Below are 16,712 nucleotides of genomic sequence, written 5' to 3'. Positions count from 1 at the left end.
TTGCATTATCATGTGAACTAGCATTGTCCTAGGTAGTATTTGCATTCGGATAATTAATATTTGTGCAGGTGCCCTATCCTGGAAAGTGAAGTAATCTCCGTCCTTTCTCTGTACACTAGCAATTGTATCATATTTAATAATGCTCCTTTAAAATGGCTTTGGTATTAAATATTGTATAAAGTATCAAGGTTTACAAATGTGTCACAAAGGTTTGTTTGCATGTTAATAGTCCAATTTCACCAGGGGATTGCTGGATAACTTTCACCTGAAGTGTCAGACAGAATGCCAATCAGTTTCACTAAATCTTAAAGATAAATTGACAATTACAGGATTATCCCATATTTCTTGACACCGCCCATCTGTATGAAATACAGTTTTTCAAACCTCCACATATAATATATCATGAAATCAAGAGACGGATAATAGATCAAAGAGTTCAGATAAATTAGAAGATTTCTAATTTCAACCTGTTGCTATAATCTGTTTGTATTGTTGGAAATGGCAGTAATACGTTTTGTAGCACTTTGCATAGTCTCCTCTTAGAGGACCTGGTATGCCAGTAGAGGCAGGACAACCTACGTGCTGGAAAGCCATATGTTTTTTCACCCTCTTCTGATTACTTCATGTGCTCTTAAGTATTTGATAAAATATTTCCCACCGTAACCTCAGTTAGTTTTCTTCTAAATTAGCTGTCTCTCAGAACCAACTGTTTAGAGCTATTCCTTTGGAATTCATTTAAGAACAAAGGTTTACATGCAGTTGCACCCCTGTCTGATTCTGATTCAGATTGTTCAGGAAGCAGGAGACACCACTTACTATCTGTTAAGTACATTGTCTGAATTGTCCAGATTTTAGTCAGCCAAGAAAGGTTTAATTCCCAGTGCAGGTTAACACTGACCCTCAGTCATGTTCCTGCTGGTGTTTCCGTTGTTAAGCAGCATCCTGCAGCATACTGCATTGTTAAGCAGTATCCTAGATCATTCTTTCCCTGTCCACAGTTTAGCTGACGGATGGCCAGTATAATTGGGTCTAGTTTTGATTCTTATTTCTTTACGATTAATATTTTTTTTCCTTTCCACAGTAAACGTTATGGTGCAATCTGGATGGCTTTATTGAAGTGCTTGGAGGTTCAGTATACTTGTGAGGGTGTTTTCATTGTAGTTTCTCATGAGTGTCCTTCCCCTGTACATTCCTACACAGCCCTACTCTTTCATCAGTCAGCTTTCAGATAAGCTTCTCATTCATGTTTTTTTCCCTGTGCCTCAGGAGGTGCCCTCCTTTTCACTCCCCAGATTTGACTTTCCAACCTGTTTGACTGATATACTGGATTTATCCTTTTATTGCTCCATTGCTTCAGATACATGGCAGATGTGTGTATTTAAACCTAGATCTACTCTGTTAAAAACATTTCAGTTTTATTTCCTTCCCCACAAAATAGTAACTCTGAAAAGGAGCAAACTAGATAATGTAGGAGCTGGGTTACTGTACCTGGTATGTGAAACAGTCTTGTGGTTATTTCACGTTTTCTTATGTCGGGAAACATGAAATGGGTTTGAGTTGATTTACGAAACAATAAAATTTTAAGCACAAACTTCCCTTTTTTCTGGAAAAAAGTGACCTCTCCTGGCTTACAAAGAAATTAGACAACTTGCCTAATTATATTAATTATAATTAATCATTGGAAGGTATTCTGAGCCCTCATGACCATGTACATAGACAACAAAGGAAAACAACAAAGGAAATATCCAGCTGGCCGCAGCAGTTAACATAAAAGTGATAACTTACAAAACATGTTGACCTTGATGCTTGAGTTATTATGCATCCTTCTTTTAAAGCCATGTTTTATTCCTGCCATTACTCGAATTTGCAAGTTTATGGAATATGTGACACTGAGTTAATGTGACCTGAAAGGAAAACTGATAACTAAGAAATAAAGGAGTAGCGGGCTATGTTTGGGCCATAAATAATCACAAAAGCATGTTCAAATGGAGGACATACACCATTATTCAGCAGCCTAAGCTTTTGGCTTATGGAATGCCCAGCATCTGTGAAGGCTCACGAAAGGGGCGGGGGGCATATAAACCTCTCCAGCCCCAGGCAAAATAGTGGTCCTAGCTGTAAGGGAGCAGCAGGAATCAGCAACACACTAACCTGTGTAAGGGAGGCAGGGAAGAAGTGGAGCCTCCTCTGAACCAATTAGTGGAGCTATAGACAGGAGCACACTCCTGGCATGTTATCCTCTTGTGGCAGTGTGGGTGTATGCCATTCGCATGTAAGGCTCTATGGCTACATGGCCAGCATTTAGCCCTGAGGCCATTTCTGGTCTTGAGGACTTGAGTTTTGCTGTCAGGACAGTATTGAACAGAGCAGCTTGCTGTTTTAGGCACTGCCAGCAATGATAGTTCAGGTGGCTGGGAAATACTGATCTGTTGCCCATTACTAATAGGTGCATTGCTATTCTTAATTGTGCATTTAGTTTAATATATGGAATTCGTCTTCCCTGGGTTTACCCTGAGCTACGTTCCATGTTCCTTTCCTCTCCTGTAGCTGAAATTGAAATGGTTTAATTGCAGATTTTCTGTGTGTGTGTGTGTGAGAGAGAGAGAAAAATACACTTCTTATTTTCCTAGTGTCTGCTATAAAACGGCACCAGCCTGGTTCTTACACTCATTCAGAGGACACGCATTTTATTAGCTTGGTGCCTGCTGTATTTTCAAGGTTCATCTGCCAAAGACATCTGGGTCTATAGAGCTGTTTGCAAAATACTGTACTGAATTTTTTTTATATGTGCTGTTTGCATTTTCTTTAAAGCTAACTGGCAGTCTGCCTGAGGAAGAAACATATTAGTGACATTACTTTTGAAGATCACTGGGCCTAGGGGGATATCTACTGTCCAGAAATAGGGCATGCGTCACATTACTTATAAATCTAAGCATCCTAGTGCTTTCCCCAACGTTTCTGTGCTGTAACTAACAACTCAGCCTTCACCCTTTACACCACATATCAATTGTGAGATAGGTAAATGTTGTTATACCCACATTTATATGGGTGAACGGAGGCAGAGAGAAATTAAGGCCTTCATTTTCAGAAGCGGGGTCTAATTCTGGGTTGCCTCCATTTTTGGATGCTCAGATTCAGCAACCTGGGGCCTGATTTTCAGAGGTGCCAAACAACTGCAGCTCCAGCTGACATGAGTGGGAGTTGTGGGGACCACCTGAATATCAGGCCCTTGCAGTCTTAAGTTCAGCATCCAAAAATGGAGGGACCCTAAATTAGATGCTCCAGGGGCCTGATTTAAAATCCAGTGACATGAATGCAGATCTTTACTGTGCCTTCAGATCACATCTTGAGTGACTTGCCTGAGGTTACGCTCTGAGTCAGTAGAACAGCTACAGCTAAAGTCCTCTGACTTTATCCATTTGCCATTTCTCCCTTTCCTCTTTGGACTCATGTTTAATATTATGCTGAAAGTATCACCAGCGAAAGGGATTTTAGCTGTGTGGCAGTATCTCATTGCTTCTATCACTTACATGTTTCCAAGTTTTTATCCTCTGTACCCTCATATTTTTAAAGAATATTAATAGAACTACTCATCAAGCAATGGTACATTGCGGCTTCTGATATGTATAATTTACATAAATTATTTTTAAACAAAATAAAATCCTCCACAGGAGCATAAAATTAAAGTTGGAATGCGGTGGAGTGAAAATGATTATTTATTGTTATGATAGCGTAAGAGATTGGATTTAAATAGGTGAAGGCATTTAAAGGCTTTCCCCACTTATCCTGCTCCTGTGTGTTCTTGGCAGCATGGAAAAGAGCACAGAGATGGGATGTGGAAGAAGGAAATGAAAGGAGCATCAGGACTGGACTCATTGGGAGAACAGAAGAAATAATTGGGAACGCAGTAGGAGACAAGTCTTGAGAGCTTGTCCAGGTTGTGCTGTGCCCTGAAGGAGAGAATGTGACGATAGAACTGTATGTGGTATTTTATGAGTCTCTAGTAGATGAATGCAAGGGATGTGTGTGGGGGAGATGATCTGACATGATCAGATCACTGAGCAAGGAAAATAACCTTTGCAGTCATGTTTTGGATGGATTGGTACAGGCAATGTACATATCTAGAGGACTAAACTGTAGTAAGTTGCAGTAGTCAAGATGGGAGAGGATATGGGCATGGACAAGCATTTTGGCCACATGGGCAAGAAAGAAGATCAGATTTTTGTATGTGTTGTGAAGGGGGAAAAAAGGCAGCAGGATTTGGAGATGGTGGGAGATGAAAAAGGAAGAGTCAGAGATGGTTGCAATCCTGGACGACAATGGAGGATGCTGGTGCTGTCAACTGCAACAGAGAATGGGGAAAGCAGAGACGGTTTAGTAGAGAACATATTAAATACCTCCGATGTTATCATTATAGCACCAAACTTGTTAATCTGCACCGCTGGCTGGAAGATCCTTTGGGAAGCACTTCTCTGAATTTTGAAAGCATTTTGCAGGAATACTTTTATTCCATTCAGAGACTTCACAACTACAGATATTACTAAAGATGAACACACATGTAGGAATCTTTGAGTTTGTAAAGGGCCCCGTTGTGAATTAATCAGATATTGTTCCCACAAGTGGTCATTCTGTTTAATAATGCTGACTGGAAGAAAAATGGACCAGAAGAAATAATACATACAGAGAATTCCTCAGATGAATCTTTGGCATTTATACAGAAGGGAAGCTCATCTTCTGTGCACTTCAAGTAGTGCAGTGCCCTCCTGTGTATCCTTGCAGGACGGGAGCCTTACTAATGCAGTCCTCTCTGCTAGCCCAAGTAAGGAAGCTCTTTTGCTTTTTCTTGTGAACCGTAAGGGTGTGCAGCAGGAGGCAGCCTGGTGCTCTAGAAAACTTTATAAACCTCTTGCATAATGTTTCCTGTATGAACACCTAGTAGTAGCCTGACGTGGCAGGTAATATTATACATCCCACAGATGACGCCTCCTCCCCCAACCCAGGTTACATTTTCAGAGGTCTTTTTTTTTTTTAAATTAAAGTTGTTTTGGGGAATTTCTTCAGTTAATTTAGAATTACAGTTGCTGATGTGATCCATATAAACTTTATATTAACCACATAACTAAGGCATGGCCATTGAAAAAACTCTGCAAGGTTGGGAAAGACTGGTAATGACCAGCTAAGGTAACATATGTACATTTTTTGGCTACCTTTGCAGGCCCCAGTTCTGCACTATACAAGCACAGCAGTTTCCCAATGTGGATCGCCATGCACGACTGAAGCTATACTTTATCTGGATGTATAATGTCAATATTGATGTGTGAGAATTCACCTTACTTAGTCTAGTAGCCGCCATAACTCTGACTCCAAAACTTACTTGCAAATCCTTCTAATATATGCACTGCTAATATATGTGCTTCTTTGATTGTATAAACTACATGTCAGTGATACATATATTGAAAGAGTTTGCATGTCTTTTCAATGAGTATCAAAGGCTGTGCTTGGAATGTGTACAGTATGATTTCACGTATCAGCATTGGTTCCCAGTGGTCATGCTGTAGTTACGTATTTTGCACATGGACCATATGAATTACATCAGCAATCTTAACTCTTTGATAACCAAGTTTTTTGTAGGTGAACTGTATAATTTAGTTAAAGTACAGCTGGTTAATGAATGAGTTGTTGACCAAATTTAAATCTTATTTGTATTTTCAGCTCTCTGTCGGAGAGCCTCAGTGGTCTTCTCCCAAAGAGTTGACAGCTTATTGGCAGGAAAATGCCATCTGTGTCCAAATGCCCTTATGTTCCACTTGGAATCTTTCACTGATTTTGATCATGACTTGCGTAGAAACTAATGATCTTCACTTTTATTGCTCTAACAGCTGTTGACATTTCTAAGCTAGCGCACATCGCTGTAGTGGGTTTGAGCTACTTCTGTAATCCAGCTTCAATGTTGAAAGTCGTCCCTTAATGGCAGAAAAATCAGACGGGCAGTGCAGAAGCGGATTCGTTTACTTAGCGACATCACCTCTCACTTTCATTAGTTTGGTATCTTCACTTCTTAAAAACAAAATTGGAATGGCAGAGCAACTGGCCAGGGAATAGTCTTGTTCTATCAAGTCCAGTAACTTACCCCTTAGGGCTAAAGGGATTTCATATACTGCATTTTGCAGACCTTTTGATACCGTGTACCAACTGCTGCCTAGCTTCCAGGTCATGAGCCTCCAGCACCAAACAGTGCAACAGTTCTTTATTAGCTTGGATCAATCTTGCATCCAGGCCCTGGCACAATACAGATAATTTGCTGCTCAGTGTGTGTTCTTTACTTCAGACAATAGACATCTTTGTGAAATGTTTTTCTCAACCTCATTAAAAGCATGCAATTAGCTAAAGATGCCTCATTTGCAACCAGGCATATGCCTAGTGGAGCCTAGATCAAAACTGTCCGCTACCAGCTCTCCATCCAGGAAACCAGCTGAATTTGTAATTTCTTACTCAGCTACAGCACGCGTCATTACCATAAATGTATGATACTCAAACACTTTTCTGTCTCATTAAATTGTTTGTCCATATTTTCATCTGATTTAGCGCTTGAGGGATTTGACCATGGTTTTAAGTTCTCTAGTTGGTAGGCTGTTTAAAAGATTAAAAATTGTATTTGTTATTTATTGATCTGTACTTATATATAAAATGTGGTACTTAGCTCTGAAGAATGGTGCTCAAACTGTTTGGTGTGTGTATTCACTCTAAATTCAACCGCTTTACTGCAGTTCCAGGATTGTTTCAGGATCAGTAGAACCCCAAGTAACCTTTATTGTTTTCTTTAACATTTTAGGAGTTTGTCCAGCTCTCCAAAAGTCTGATGAATGACCCCAGTTTGGAAAGAAAAATTGTGACAAAGGCAAAAGCCTATGTGAAGAAACACCACTCATGGGAATGTGAAAGAGAGGCCTATCAAAATCTTGTCCTGAAACTCCAATGAATCATTGGGTATCTAATGTGGAAACTGATCTTATTCTGTATCACTTTAATGATGGCACTGTCATTGATTATTTTAAAGAAAAAAAATCCACACATTATGAACATATTGTTCCACTCGACTGTGCCCAATTTACAAACATACTGCATCAGACTGGTGATCCATCCAATTCACCATCCTGTTTCCAGTGGTGGGCAGCTCCAGTGAAATCAAGAATATGTCAATTTCTTAATATTGTGGGATCATATGAGCCTCAAAAGAGGGCTGTTCCTTGTGCACAGGGGTGGATTTCATCCACAGTGAACTCATGCAAACTCACTGTGTTGTAGCCTGACAAAGCTAATGGAGATTAAGGCATTTACACTCAACTTTAATTATCTGAATTTATTCAGATATACGTCAATGATAAACATAATGTTGTAAGAGAGGGCTCATCTCTGTTTTGAATGATCAAACATATAAATGCATTAAGCACGTTAGCCAGGCCTACATGATCTAAATTTTAAAGGGGAAGATCATAAATTAATCGCAGGACTGGCCCTTTTATCAAGAATGTAACTGGCTGGAGCTAATGAGCAATACAGACATGGATGCTTTCTAGCGTGAAAAATTGTACTCACCGTTTGCTGTTTACATAGTCTACTTTATTTATGATTTATTGGAAGACAGCAGCTACCTCTTAAAAACTACCAAACTTCAGGGACCTCACAAATGGCATATGTTCTTACAAAAGATGGATGGAGGCTATAATGAGGAGCAACGATGTAATTTAGATTTGGTATGTAATTTGGTACTTTTGTCATGAGTGACTCTCAGGAGTTATTATTGTGAACTTAATGTAACAGGATATTGTATTTTAAGAAGAGCTACTAATGCCCACACGAAGCCCAAATCAATCATTATTGACTGCTCAGCAGTTAAAGTCATATCTTGGTTTTCCATAATCTGGTGTCAACGAAGGCTGCTATTTATAAAACACGCACAGTGTTTACAATTTTTAAACATCTGTTTTTGGGAAACTAATTGCTGTATATGGGCCTGATTAGAAGCCAGTGGGAATCTTTCCATTGACTTTAATGGGCTTGGGATTACCCCCTATTTGTGTTAATGAATTTACTGTGCATGTTGGCTTTCCAGTTGACCTCTTGGTTGTGTTGCAAATGTTTAGTCAGTAACCCTGAAGAAAAAGAGTAATTTTAGTACCCTGCATTCACTTCTGAGACCTTTTCTAATTTTCTATTGTAATATATTTGGAGTGGTTTGACTCAGTTGGTACTGTCCTCAATAGCATGGGACATTGCAAACCATGGGGGACAAAACTGGTGTGACTTCAAGGGTTATAACTGCTATGCTCTTTCTTTATACGTTCTCTTCCTCTTATAGTTTTGGTAAAAAACAGCTTGGCTCAGAGGGGAAGGAAAATCATCTATTATAATAGAAATGGAAAAAAAGGAGAAGTTGATAGCAATGCATATAAATTAGAAGCTAGAAAGTAGGGGAAATTATTAAGGGAAGCAAAAGGACAAGGAGAAATCTGTGGGAAGTACAGTAAAATAAAAATAAGTTTTTTAAATTCTACAACAAACAAAAGGAATCCTAACAGTCCTAGGTATTGGTTCATTACTATATGGATATGGTAGAACAGTAGATAATACAGAAAAAGCCAAAGTGTTCAATCAATATTTCTGTTCTGTATTTGAGGAAAAAGAGATGATGTATTTATATCATACGATGATAGATTTTCCAATCACAGTAACTAAGGATGATGTTAAACAGTCGCTGTCTAAAGTTAGACATGTTTTAATCAGCAGGTTCAGATCACTTGCATCTATGAGTTTTAAAAGAGCTGGCTCAGGAGCTCTATGGATCAGTAATGTAGATTTTCAGTAAGCCTTTGAACATTGGGGGATCTCCGGAGGACTGAAAGAAAGCTAATGTTGTGCCAATATTTTAAAAAGGCAAGCAGGATGACCCAGCTAACTGTAGGCCTGTCTACCTGACATTGATCCAAGGCAAAATAATGGAACAACTTATGTGGGGCTCAATTAATAAAGAATTAAAGGAGGGTAATATAATGAATGCCAACCAATATAAGTTTATGGAAAATAACTCTTGTCAGACTAACTTCATATCACTTTTTGATGAGCTTGGTTAATAAAAGTAATAGTGTTGATGTAATATTCCTCTGTAAGGCATTTGACTTGCAATCACACATCATCTGGATCAATAAACTAGAATGATGCAAAATCAACATGGCATACATTAATTGATTAAAAAGTGGTTAAAATGATAGCTCTCAAAATTTAATTGAAAACTGGAAATCATCATTGAGCAGCTATGGGGGTCCACAAGGATCGGTTTTTGGCCCTATGCTAAACTTTTTAACCAATGACTTGGAAACAAACATAATAATTACGGAGAAAGTTTGCAGATGACACAAAGATTGGGTGAGTGGTAAATAATTAAGAGGACAGATCACTGATCGAGAACAGTATGGATTGCTTGGTTAACTGAGCACAGGCAAACTATGCATTTCAACATGGCTCAGTATAAGGCCATACATCTAGGAGCAAAGAATGTGGGCCATCTTAACAGGATGGACAACTCTATCCTGGGAAGCAGTGCCACTGAAAAAGACATGGGCATCATGGTAGATAATTAGCTGAACATGAGTTCCCAGTGTGGCCAAAGGGCTAATGCGATCCTTGGATGTATGACCAGGGGAATTCTTGAGTGAGAGTAGAAAGTAATAGTAATGTTACCTCTGCTGCTGGAATACTGAGGCCCCAGTTCAAGAAGGATGTTGATAAATTGGAGAGGGTTCAGAGAAGAGCCAGGAGAATGAGTCAAGGATTGGCAAAAAAACATTCCTTACAGTGAAAGACTTAAGGAGCTGAGTCTATTTAGCTTATCAAAGAGAAGGTTAAAGGGGTGACTTGACAACAGTCTATAAGTACCTACATGTGGAACAGAAATTTAATGAGCATGCTCTTCAGTCTGCCAGAAAAAGGTACAAGAAGATCCATTGACTGTAGGCTGGAGTTAAATCAATTCAGACAGGAAATAAGGTGCAAACTGTTAACAGTAAGAATAATTCCTCATTGGCACAACTTTGGAACATCCACTGGATTTAGTGGCAGTTTTTAAATTCAGACTGGATGGTTTTCTAAAAGAGATGTGGTAGTTTAACCAGTGCTTTTGGACTTGAAGCAGGAATTAATACAGGGAAATCCTGTGGCCTAGAGAAATTCAGACTAGATGATCACAATGGTCCCATGAAATCAATTATATAAATCTCTTTCTGGGGGCAGTTTGCCACCACGTAGATGCTGAGAAATAATTATGTCAGCATGAGTTCTGAGTTTAATAGCCACCAGCTATCACATATTGATTAACAGATTTTAAGCCTGCAATGAATCTTGACCTATCAGTTACTACCGGCTATTCTTATTTCAGACTGTAGGCCAACATTGCTGTGGGCTGCTCCATTGCCAGTCATTGGTGAGGTAGCTCACCAGGCCACGATCTCTCTTTTAGCCGGTCCCTGACTTCTTCCACGGGAAGTTAATGCCCGAAGGAGGAGTTTAAGAGGAAACTCTTCCAGGCAACCACAAGGGGGTATATCCTCAGGTGGTATAAATGGACATTGCTCCACTGACTTCCAGTCTCCCAGAACCAGCTCTCACAGGACTTCCTTGTCTGTATTTCCTTGATCCTCCACCTGCACTACTGTGACCTATGATACACTGTTTTCTGCTCCTTCCTACAACACAAGTTGTCTTTTGACAAATATGCAGAAGCACGGTCATTAAAACAAACAAGTGGGCTGGAGTTCAGCTCCACTGCTAAGTACTGAGTTAATGGTGTGATGATTAGAAAACTTGTTTGAAATGCAACACACTAATTGCCAAATATCAAGCAACTTTCCGCCTTGACAAATTGTACCTGAATAAGCCATTTGCAGTTCTTCCAGCAAAAAATGTGTTCAAGTAAGAAATTCTGTTAAAACGTAATTAACATGCAATTTTTCATGCAGTATTTAATCTATATATATGAAAAATGCATCTGGGAAAGAGAGCAACACACTCATTTACATGGGATAACCGTGCAGAAAAAATGAAAACAAACAACCCACCTGAAACATACATATTAAAAACTAACCCAAGTTGTACTGACAACAGCACGTTAGCCTATTTTATACAGTCATCCAGTGACAATGTTCAGTGTCACGAAAGCTCATGCTCAAATAAATTGGTTAGTCTCTATGGTGCCACAAGTCCTCCTTTTCTTCTTAAGGCACAATGGACTTTTCATGCAACCTTAATTAAATTTTAAAACAGCCAAGCTCATTTTACATGCAACATTAATCATTTTTGACCCGAGGCCTTCTTTCCTTCAACTCCTGTCTTTATGATGGACTCTTGGCTTCCTCTTTTCAGAGCCATTTCCTTTACCGTGTGAAGTCCTGCAACTGAGGCCAGCCTCAATTTAATAACAACTATGGCTCCAAAATGATTTGCTCCAATTCCTGTCCCAGGAAAACTCACACTGAGTATTATCCCTGTGGCTGGTACTGTATTTCAGGACCTCAACATGTACAGTTAATTAATCCAATTAGCTACACCCCAGGAGACACTATGACTCAGACACAATTCTTTCCCTGCTCCCTTGCTCCCAGGGGTTAGTAATTTACTTTTGGCCTATACCGGTAATCAGTTACTCCTCCCCTCTACCCGCAACATTGGCTCAGGTTCTTTGGCCAGCAAATGGAGGAAGTAGATCTAATCCTCTACCTATTCTCGACTCCTATTCTGAGGAGGAAGCAAGCAGGTGAGTAGCTCCACTTACCCCTGTGTGTAAAGTCCCAATAGCCTGCATAAGGGTGCAAAAGACCACTTATTCCCTAGCATGGGCACACAGACTGAGTCAGAATCTAGCCCTTTGTGGCTGGTCCCTAATTCTAGTATTCACAGTCTGAATACCCAGAGTTTGGAGTAGTTAGATCTTACTCAGAATTTGAATTGTGCAGCCTTGGTGCCATCTAATAGTTCTAGCAGCTTTAACACCAGAAAATGAAATGATTCTTAAAACAGCAACCTCACCCTGATAGCACTGGGGAAATTCTTTACATACAGCTCCTTAAGGGTTTAAAGAGAGCAAAAGTCGAGCTTCCCTGTTCAGATCCGGCTCATTACGGTAATGTTAAAATCCAAAGAAAATAAAATGGTCTCTCCCAAGGAACCAGAATAGTAAAAGGGCTGTGAGGAACCACAGCACTTTCTGTAAGTGTTTTAATACACAAGGGCTCTTTGAGGAGACAGGCTTCAACTATAATTGATGTCTCACGGCACTTAGAGAGTTAACATTTTAAATGTGGCCTTTCAAAGTGGCAAAAGTTAACAATTCTACTGAGCAGTTGTCAGTTTATCAGAGATGCCAAATGTCTGTAAGACTCGTACATGTTAAATCTGACATTTTGCAGTAGGTTGGATGGCTCAGTGGATTAATCACAACCCTTTGAGATGCCACTTTCAATCCAAAATTGACCAGAGTGATTTCAAATCTTAATGGATGGCTCAGAGCTACCAAATTAGCCAAAGGTAGTTACTTTCTGATCTCAAGGAGACAAGCTCTTTTCTGTTGCTATTAAGCTAGTTCAAATATCAGAGGTTGAAAAAACAAAACATCAGAGGAAGATGTTAAACTCCATTTTAAGACTTAAAAGCTCTTGGTGCTTTTTTTTTTCAAATGTAATTTGCCATCAGCTTAACCTGAACATCAGGTGAACTCAAAAATGTTGCAATTAGACCCTTTCTGCTAATTGAATGTGAACATCTGTTCAATTTTTGCCCCCTTTTCCATGGCTTAATCTTACCTGATGATATCTTTTCTGTTGTGTAGTGGGGCTTGTAGCCTGGTCTCTGTCTCTTTCTCGCTCTCTTTTTAATCTTTTGGTCAAGAGCAGTTCTTCAGGAAAATAAAGAAACATTTTTGTCAGAGGCTTGTCCAAAGAGATGCGTGCTTCCATGTGGAAATCAATCATTTAATGGCTCAGTGGGATCTGAGCATTTTTTTCATTAAATTGTCCAGAGTAATTTCATCACCCTGGAATTTATTCCACTTCCGTCTTCTGCTCTGTCTGGTTGGTCCAAGTCTAGTTGCTTTAATATTGAAAGTTTAGACTCTAACCACGAGTGGATCTCTGCTGCCCATTGCGTGAGACATCCTGCTTATCGGTCTGAGGATGTATCCCAAGTATTCATAGTTACTGGAGGCACATGTGGTTCTTTACAGCTTTGTCCAAAGTAAGGCCCCAAGGTTGCACACATGTAACTTCACATTAAAGTGGGATGCTAACATATGTAAAGTTATGCAGGGGCTTAAGCATTTGCAGAACTGGGACCTAAAATTTTAAGGATGTTAGTGTAAGAGATAAGAAGACATTAAAGTCATCACTGCTTTTACTCCTGTTGAATGGCACCTTATAACCCACAGTCATTTAAGTCAACAAGGTAACGGTCAGCATAAGGGTCTCACATTCTGGCCCACAATTTGTAATGGGGTTTAAAACAAGCTTGCATTGGCTGAGCATCGGTTGTCGTCTAACTCTCTAAGGACTGTATGGAAGATCAGCTAGGAAAAATGTCCCTTGTGCCACGAAATCTGCCAGGTAAGAGGAGACCTGGCAAGTTTAAGAACAGTTTTCTGATATATCTGAATGTTACGAATAGGTGACCTACATATTCAGCGTGCCCTAATACCATGTCAACCCTCTCGCCAACCTCCTGAGGACCTGGGACAGCCCCTTACACAAGTCCTGTGGCACAGCTTGGTGATTACATTTACTGTTTTATACGGATTATAATGGTTAGTGGTTTAGCCTTGGAAGGTGCTAAAGGGTATCCGTGGAGTTATATTAGTCTCTTGTTACTGCCGGCATCCTCCTGCTTTGCTGTTGCAACGTGTGTGTCCCTGCACCAGTCATTTGTCCAAATGAAACACCAGGATGTATTTAGGATTGCGCTGGAGCGGGAAGGCTCCCAGCCGTAGCTGCTGAGGTAAATCCTTTGGCACTGGAAGATTTCTTGCCTTTTTTACTTATTCTTTGCTCAAGCCTTTTCAAAACAGAACCATTACTGCTGCTAAGGCAATGACAAGGGGAAATCTGTGGGCAGTAGAGTCAAATAAAAACAAGTTGCAGCCTGTAAAGAGTTAACAGGTCCCTGTCTGGTCACGTGGCCATTCAGCAGAGTATAAAATGAAGGGAAGCTTGGTCACTAACAGGAGAGGTCTGTCTTCTCCACTCCTATTTGCCTGAATCAGGGAAAGCCTCAGGGAATTATTGCACAGTGTTTTTCAGTTGATTTGCTTTTGTTTTGTGGATAATACAACAAGCCCTCAGGAAATGGCCTTAAGAGGACTGATGCTAGGAGCTTTACTTCCTTTCCCCAGCTGGTGAAACTACCTGTCCATTTACAAGCAGGTTTTACAGTGGTGCTGCTTGTTTGTATGGCTGTCCAAGCCCGCAGAGACTGCTGTTTCTGAGGCACTGGAATTCTCCCAGGATCCCCCAGTGGATGACCAATAGCAAAATAGCCACTAAATCCTCTTCAGCAGCCACAGCGGCTATGGAGGCCAGCACAGGTGATAAGCCCCACAGAAAAGCATCTGAGGTAAGTGTCTGTGTGGCCACTGAGGAGCAGAAGGCCTCTGTTACAGATCACAGGACGGATGAAACTCAGCCGTAGAGGGCGGTGCAGCTACTCCAGAGGCAGACTGAAGAGAGGGCCTGCTTCTCCTCACACACTGGTGTCACTCCATTGACTTCACCTGAGTTATGCCCGATTTACACCAGCGTAACTGAGATCAGAATGTACCCCACAGAGAAAAATAACCAGAGACAAAATATCTGGGTCATGCACCGGGCTGAAAGTACTGAGTGGGGAAGCGACAGTGGGTTTCTTTATCCAATGGTCACTCAATCTTCTGCCCCTAGATTTTGGTCACTGTGCTGTGGTAAACACATCGCTGTCCTCCAAGATTACTCAACCCCATTATTCAAAGGGTCACTCTTGAGCTTCTGGCAGCTTAAAAAACAAGCTGAAGGAAAATGTCATGCTCAGGAAAGATGCTGGCTTGGCACCCCTGGAGAGTATAAACCAGCTTTACCCCATGTTATCACGCTAACTTGCCTCAGCCCTGTCTTAGGTTCATCTCTCCACTGGAGAAGGTAATTGGCACTCCAGAGCCACTCACTCAGGCTGGATCTCTCTGCTCACACCAACAGCAAAATTGCCAGCCAGTGCTAACTAGGGTGGTAGAGTTTTCTGTGTGTGATATGGATGCCTGTCCAATAGGAACTGGACTCAGACTCCCAACTCCTTTCCGATAGGCCACTGGGGAGCTTGACAGATGATAGGGATTTGACCCTATTGGCATTTTAACAAGTCTACGGAAGTGACAATCTAAATGCACCAAGCCACACTCCACCCCATCCCATGCACTGCCAACAAAGCTAATCCCTATTTTAACTAGAAAGGCTGCCCATTGGCATCTTGGAGCCAAACATAGTATGAGTAGCAGATGGTAATTCTAATGGGAAATGCATTTGCATTTCCTGTTTGAAAATCGCAACTCCAAGCATCAAAGAGTTAACTGAAATGGCAAGATGCATTCATTAAAATCCATGCAATTCTATGTCTACGTGAGGCACAGCTAGCCTCTGCAGAGTGGACAGTGGGGTGGTTCCAGGAAAACCACTAGCTTGTTACGCTAGAAAAAACTGCAACTTTGGCTGTGCCTCCTCAAGAGTCAAATTGCCAAGGACAAACTTCTGAGGCAGGAGTCGTGAGAAAGAGAGAGGGATGAAGGGGCAGACGCCCTCCAGCAGAGGTGGGCAGGAATGGATTCCTAGCACGTTCGGTACGTGGGGTGATGAAACGCTTAATATTAATGGTGCCGGGAGACAGTGGATGTATCACAAATCTCTGGGAGGAAGAAATCCTCCTGCCTATCATGATACATAGTTTAGACCAGGACTTAGAGATTTGAAGCTTGGAATCAGCATGGGGATGAACACTCCACAAAGCTGTTGGTTTAGAGTCAGGAACTGATTGCCTGGAGCCCCAGGTGGACATCACTACTTAACTGCAAGAAGGTAGCGATGGGAGGTGTTACATAATATGCAGTACCAGAAACGTTTCAGATGAACAACTGGTTGAGAAGATACAAGAAATGACGGCTGCTGAAGTAAGAAACTTCTCTTATGAACCACATGGGAAAGAATAGTTTTCCCTTTGCATTTTTTGAGTGTGCGCGCACCCATCGCAATGAAGTATCTAGGTGCTAGGTTTCAAAGGAAAGCTCTGTGATTTTTACTGCTGCCTTGAGGTGACGGCAGAAACATTCATTTAATCAGGCTACCTATGTTAAAAATGACAAAGCAGCATTTAACCACCCCTGAAAACTGCTCCGAGCCTCTATTAATATTGACCGTGCAACTGTATAATCCATAGATGCGACCATTTTAATGGTAACTCCAAGTTGAAACAGGCTGCGATGCCAGGCATCAAAGTACTGTGGGAAAGTTAGTGCTGCAGCCAAAGACACAGAGTACAGCAGGAAATTTCCACAGCTCTTTGGAGGTAAGGTGAAGTCTGTATGTCTTCTGTGGGTTTTTGTTTCTTTGATTTTTCCATTTTTAAAAAGACACTAAACAGGAAAAAAAATGGAAAAA

General features: G+C 40.7%; 1 protein-coding gene across 5 annotated transcripts in view; it reads left to right on the top strand.

Moving 5' to 3' along the window:
- GLT1D1 (glycosyltransferase 1 domain containing 1) overlaps positions 1-9,388 on the top strand; it is a 90,718-nt gene extending 81,330 nt beyond the window's left edge. For all 5 annotated transcript variants that reach the window (XM_073313218.1, XM_073313216.1, XM_073313217.1 and 2 more), the window contains one exon: positions 6,833-9,388. In XM_073313218.1, the coding sequence (XP_073169319.1) occupies positions 6,833-6,979 (147 nt within the window). In that variant the 3' untranslated portion in view covers positions 6,980-9,388. The remainder of the gene's footprint in view (positions 1-6,832) is intronic.
- Positions 9,389-16,712: the final 7,324 nt, after the last annotated feature.

The sequence above is a fragment of the Lepidochelys kempii genome, chromosome 15, assembly GCF_965140265.1.
Source record: "Lepidochelys kempii isolate rLepKem1 chromosome 15, rLepKem1.hap2, whole genome shotgun sequence".
NCBI lineage: Eukaryota > Metazoa > Chordata > Testudines > Cheloniidae > Lepidochelys > Lepidochelys kempii.
This window is presented reverse-complemented; position numbering and strand designations above follow the sequence as displayed.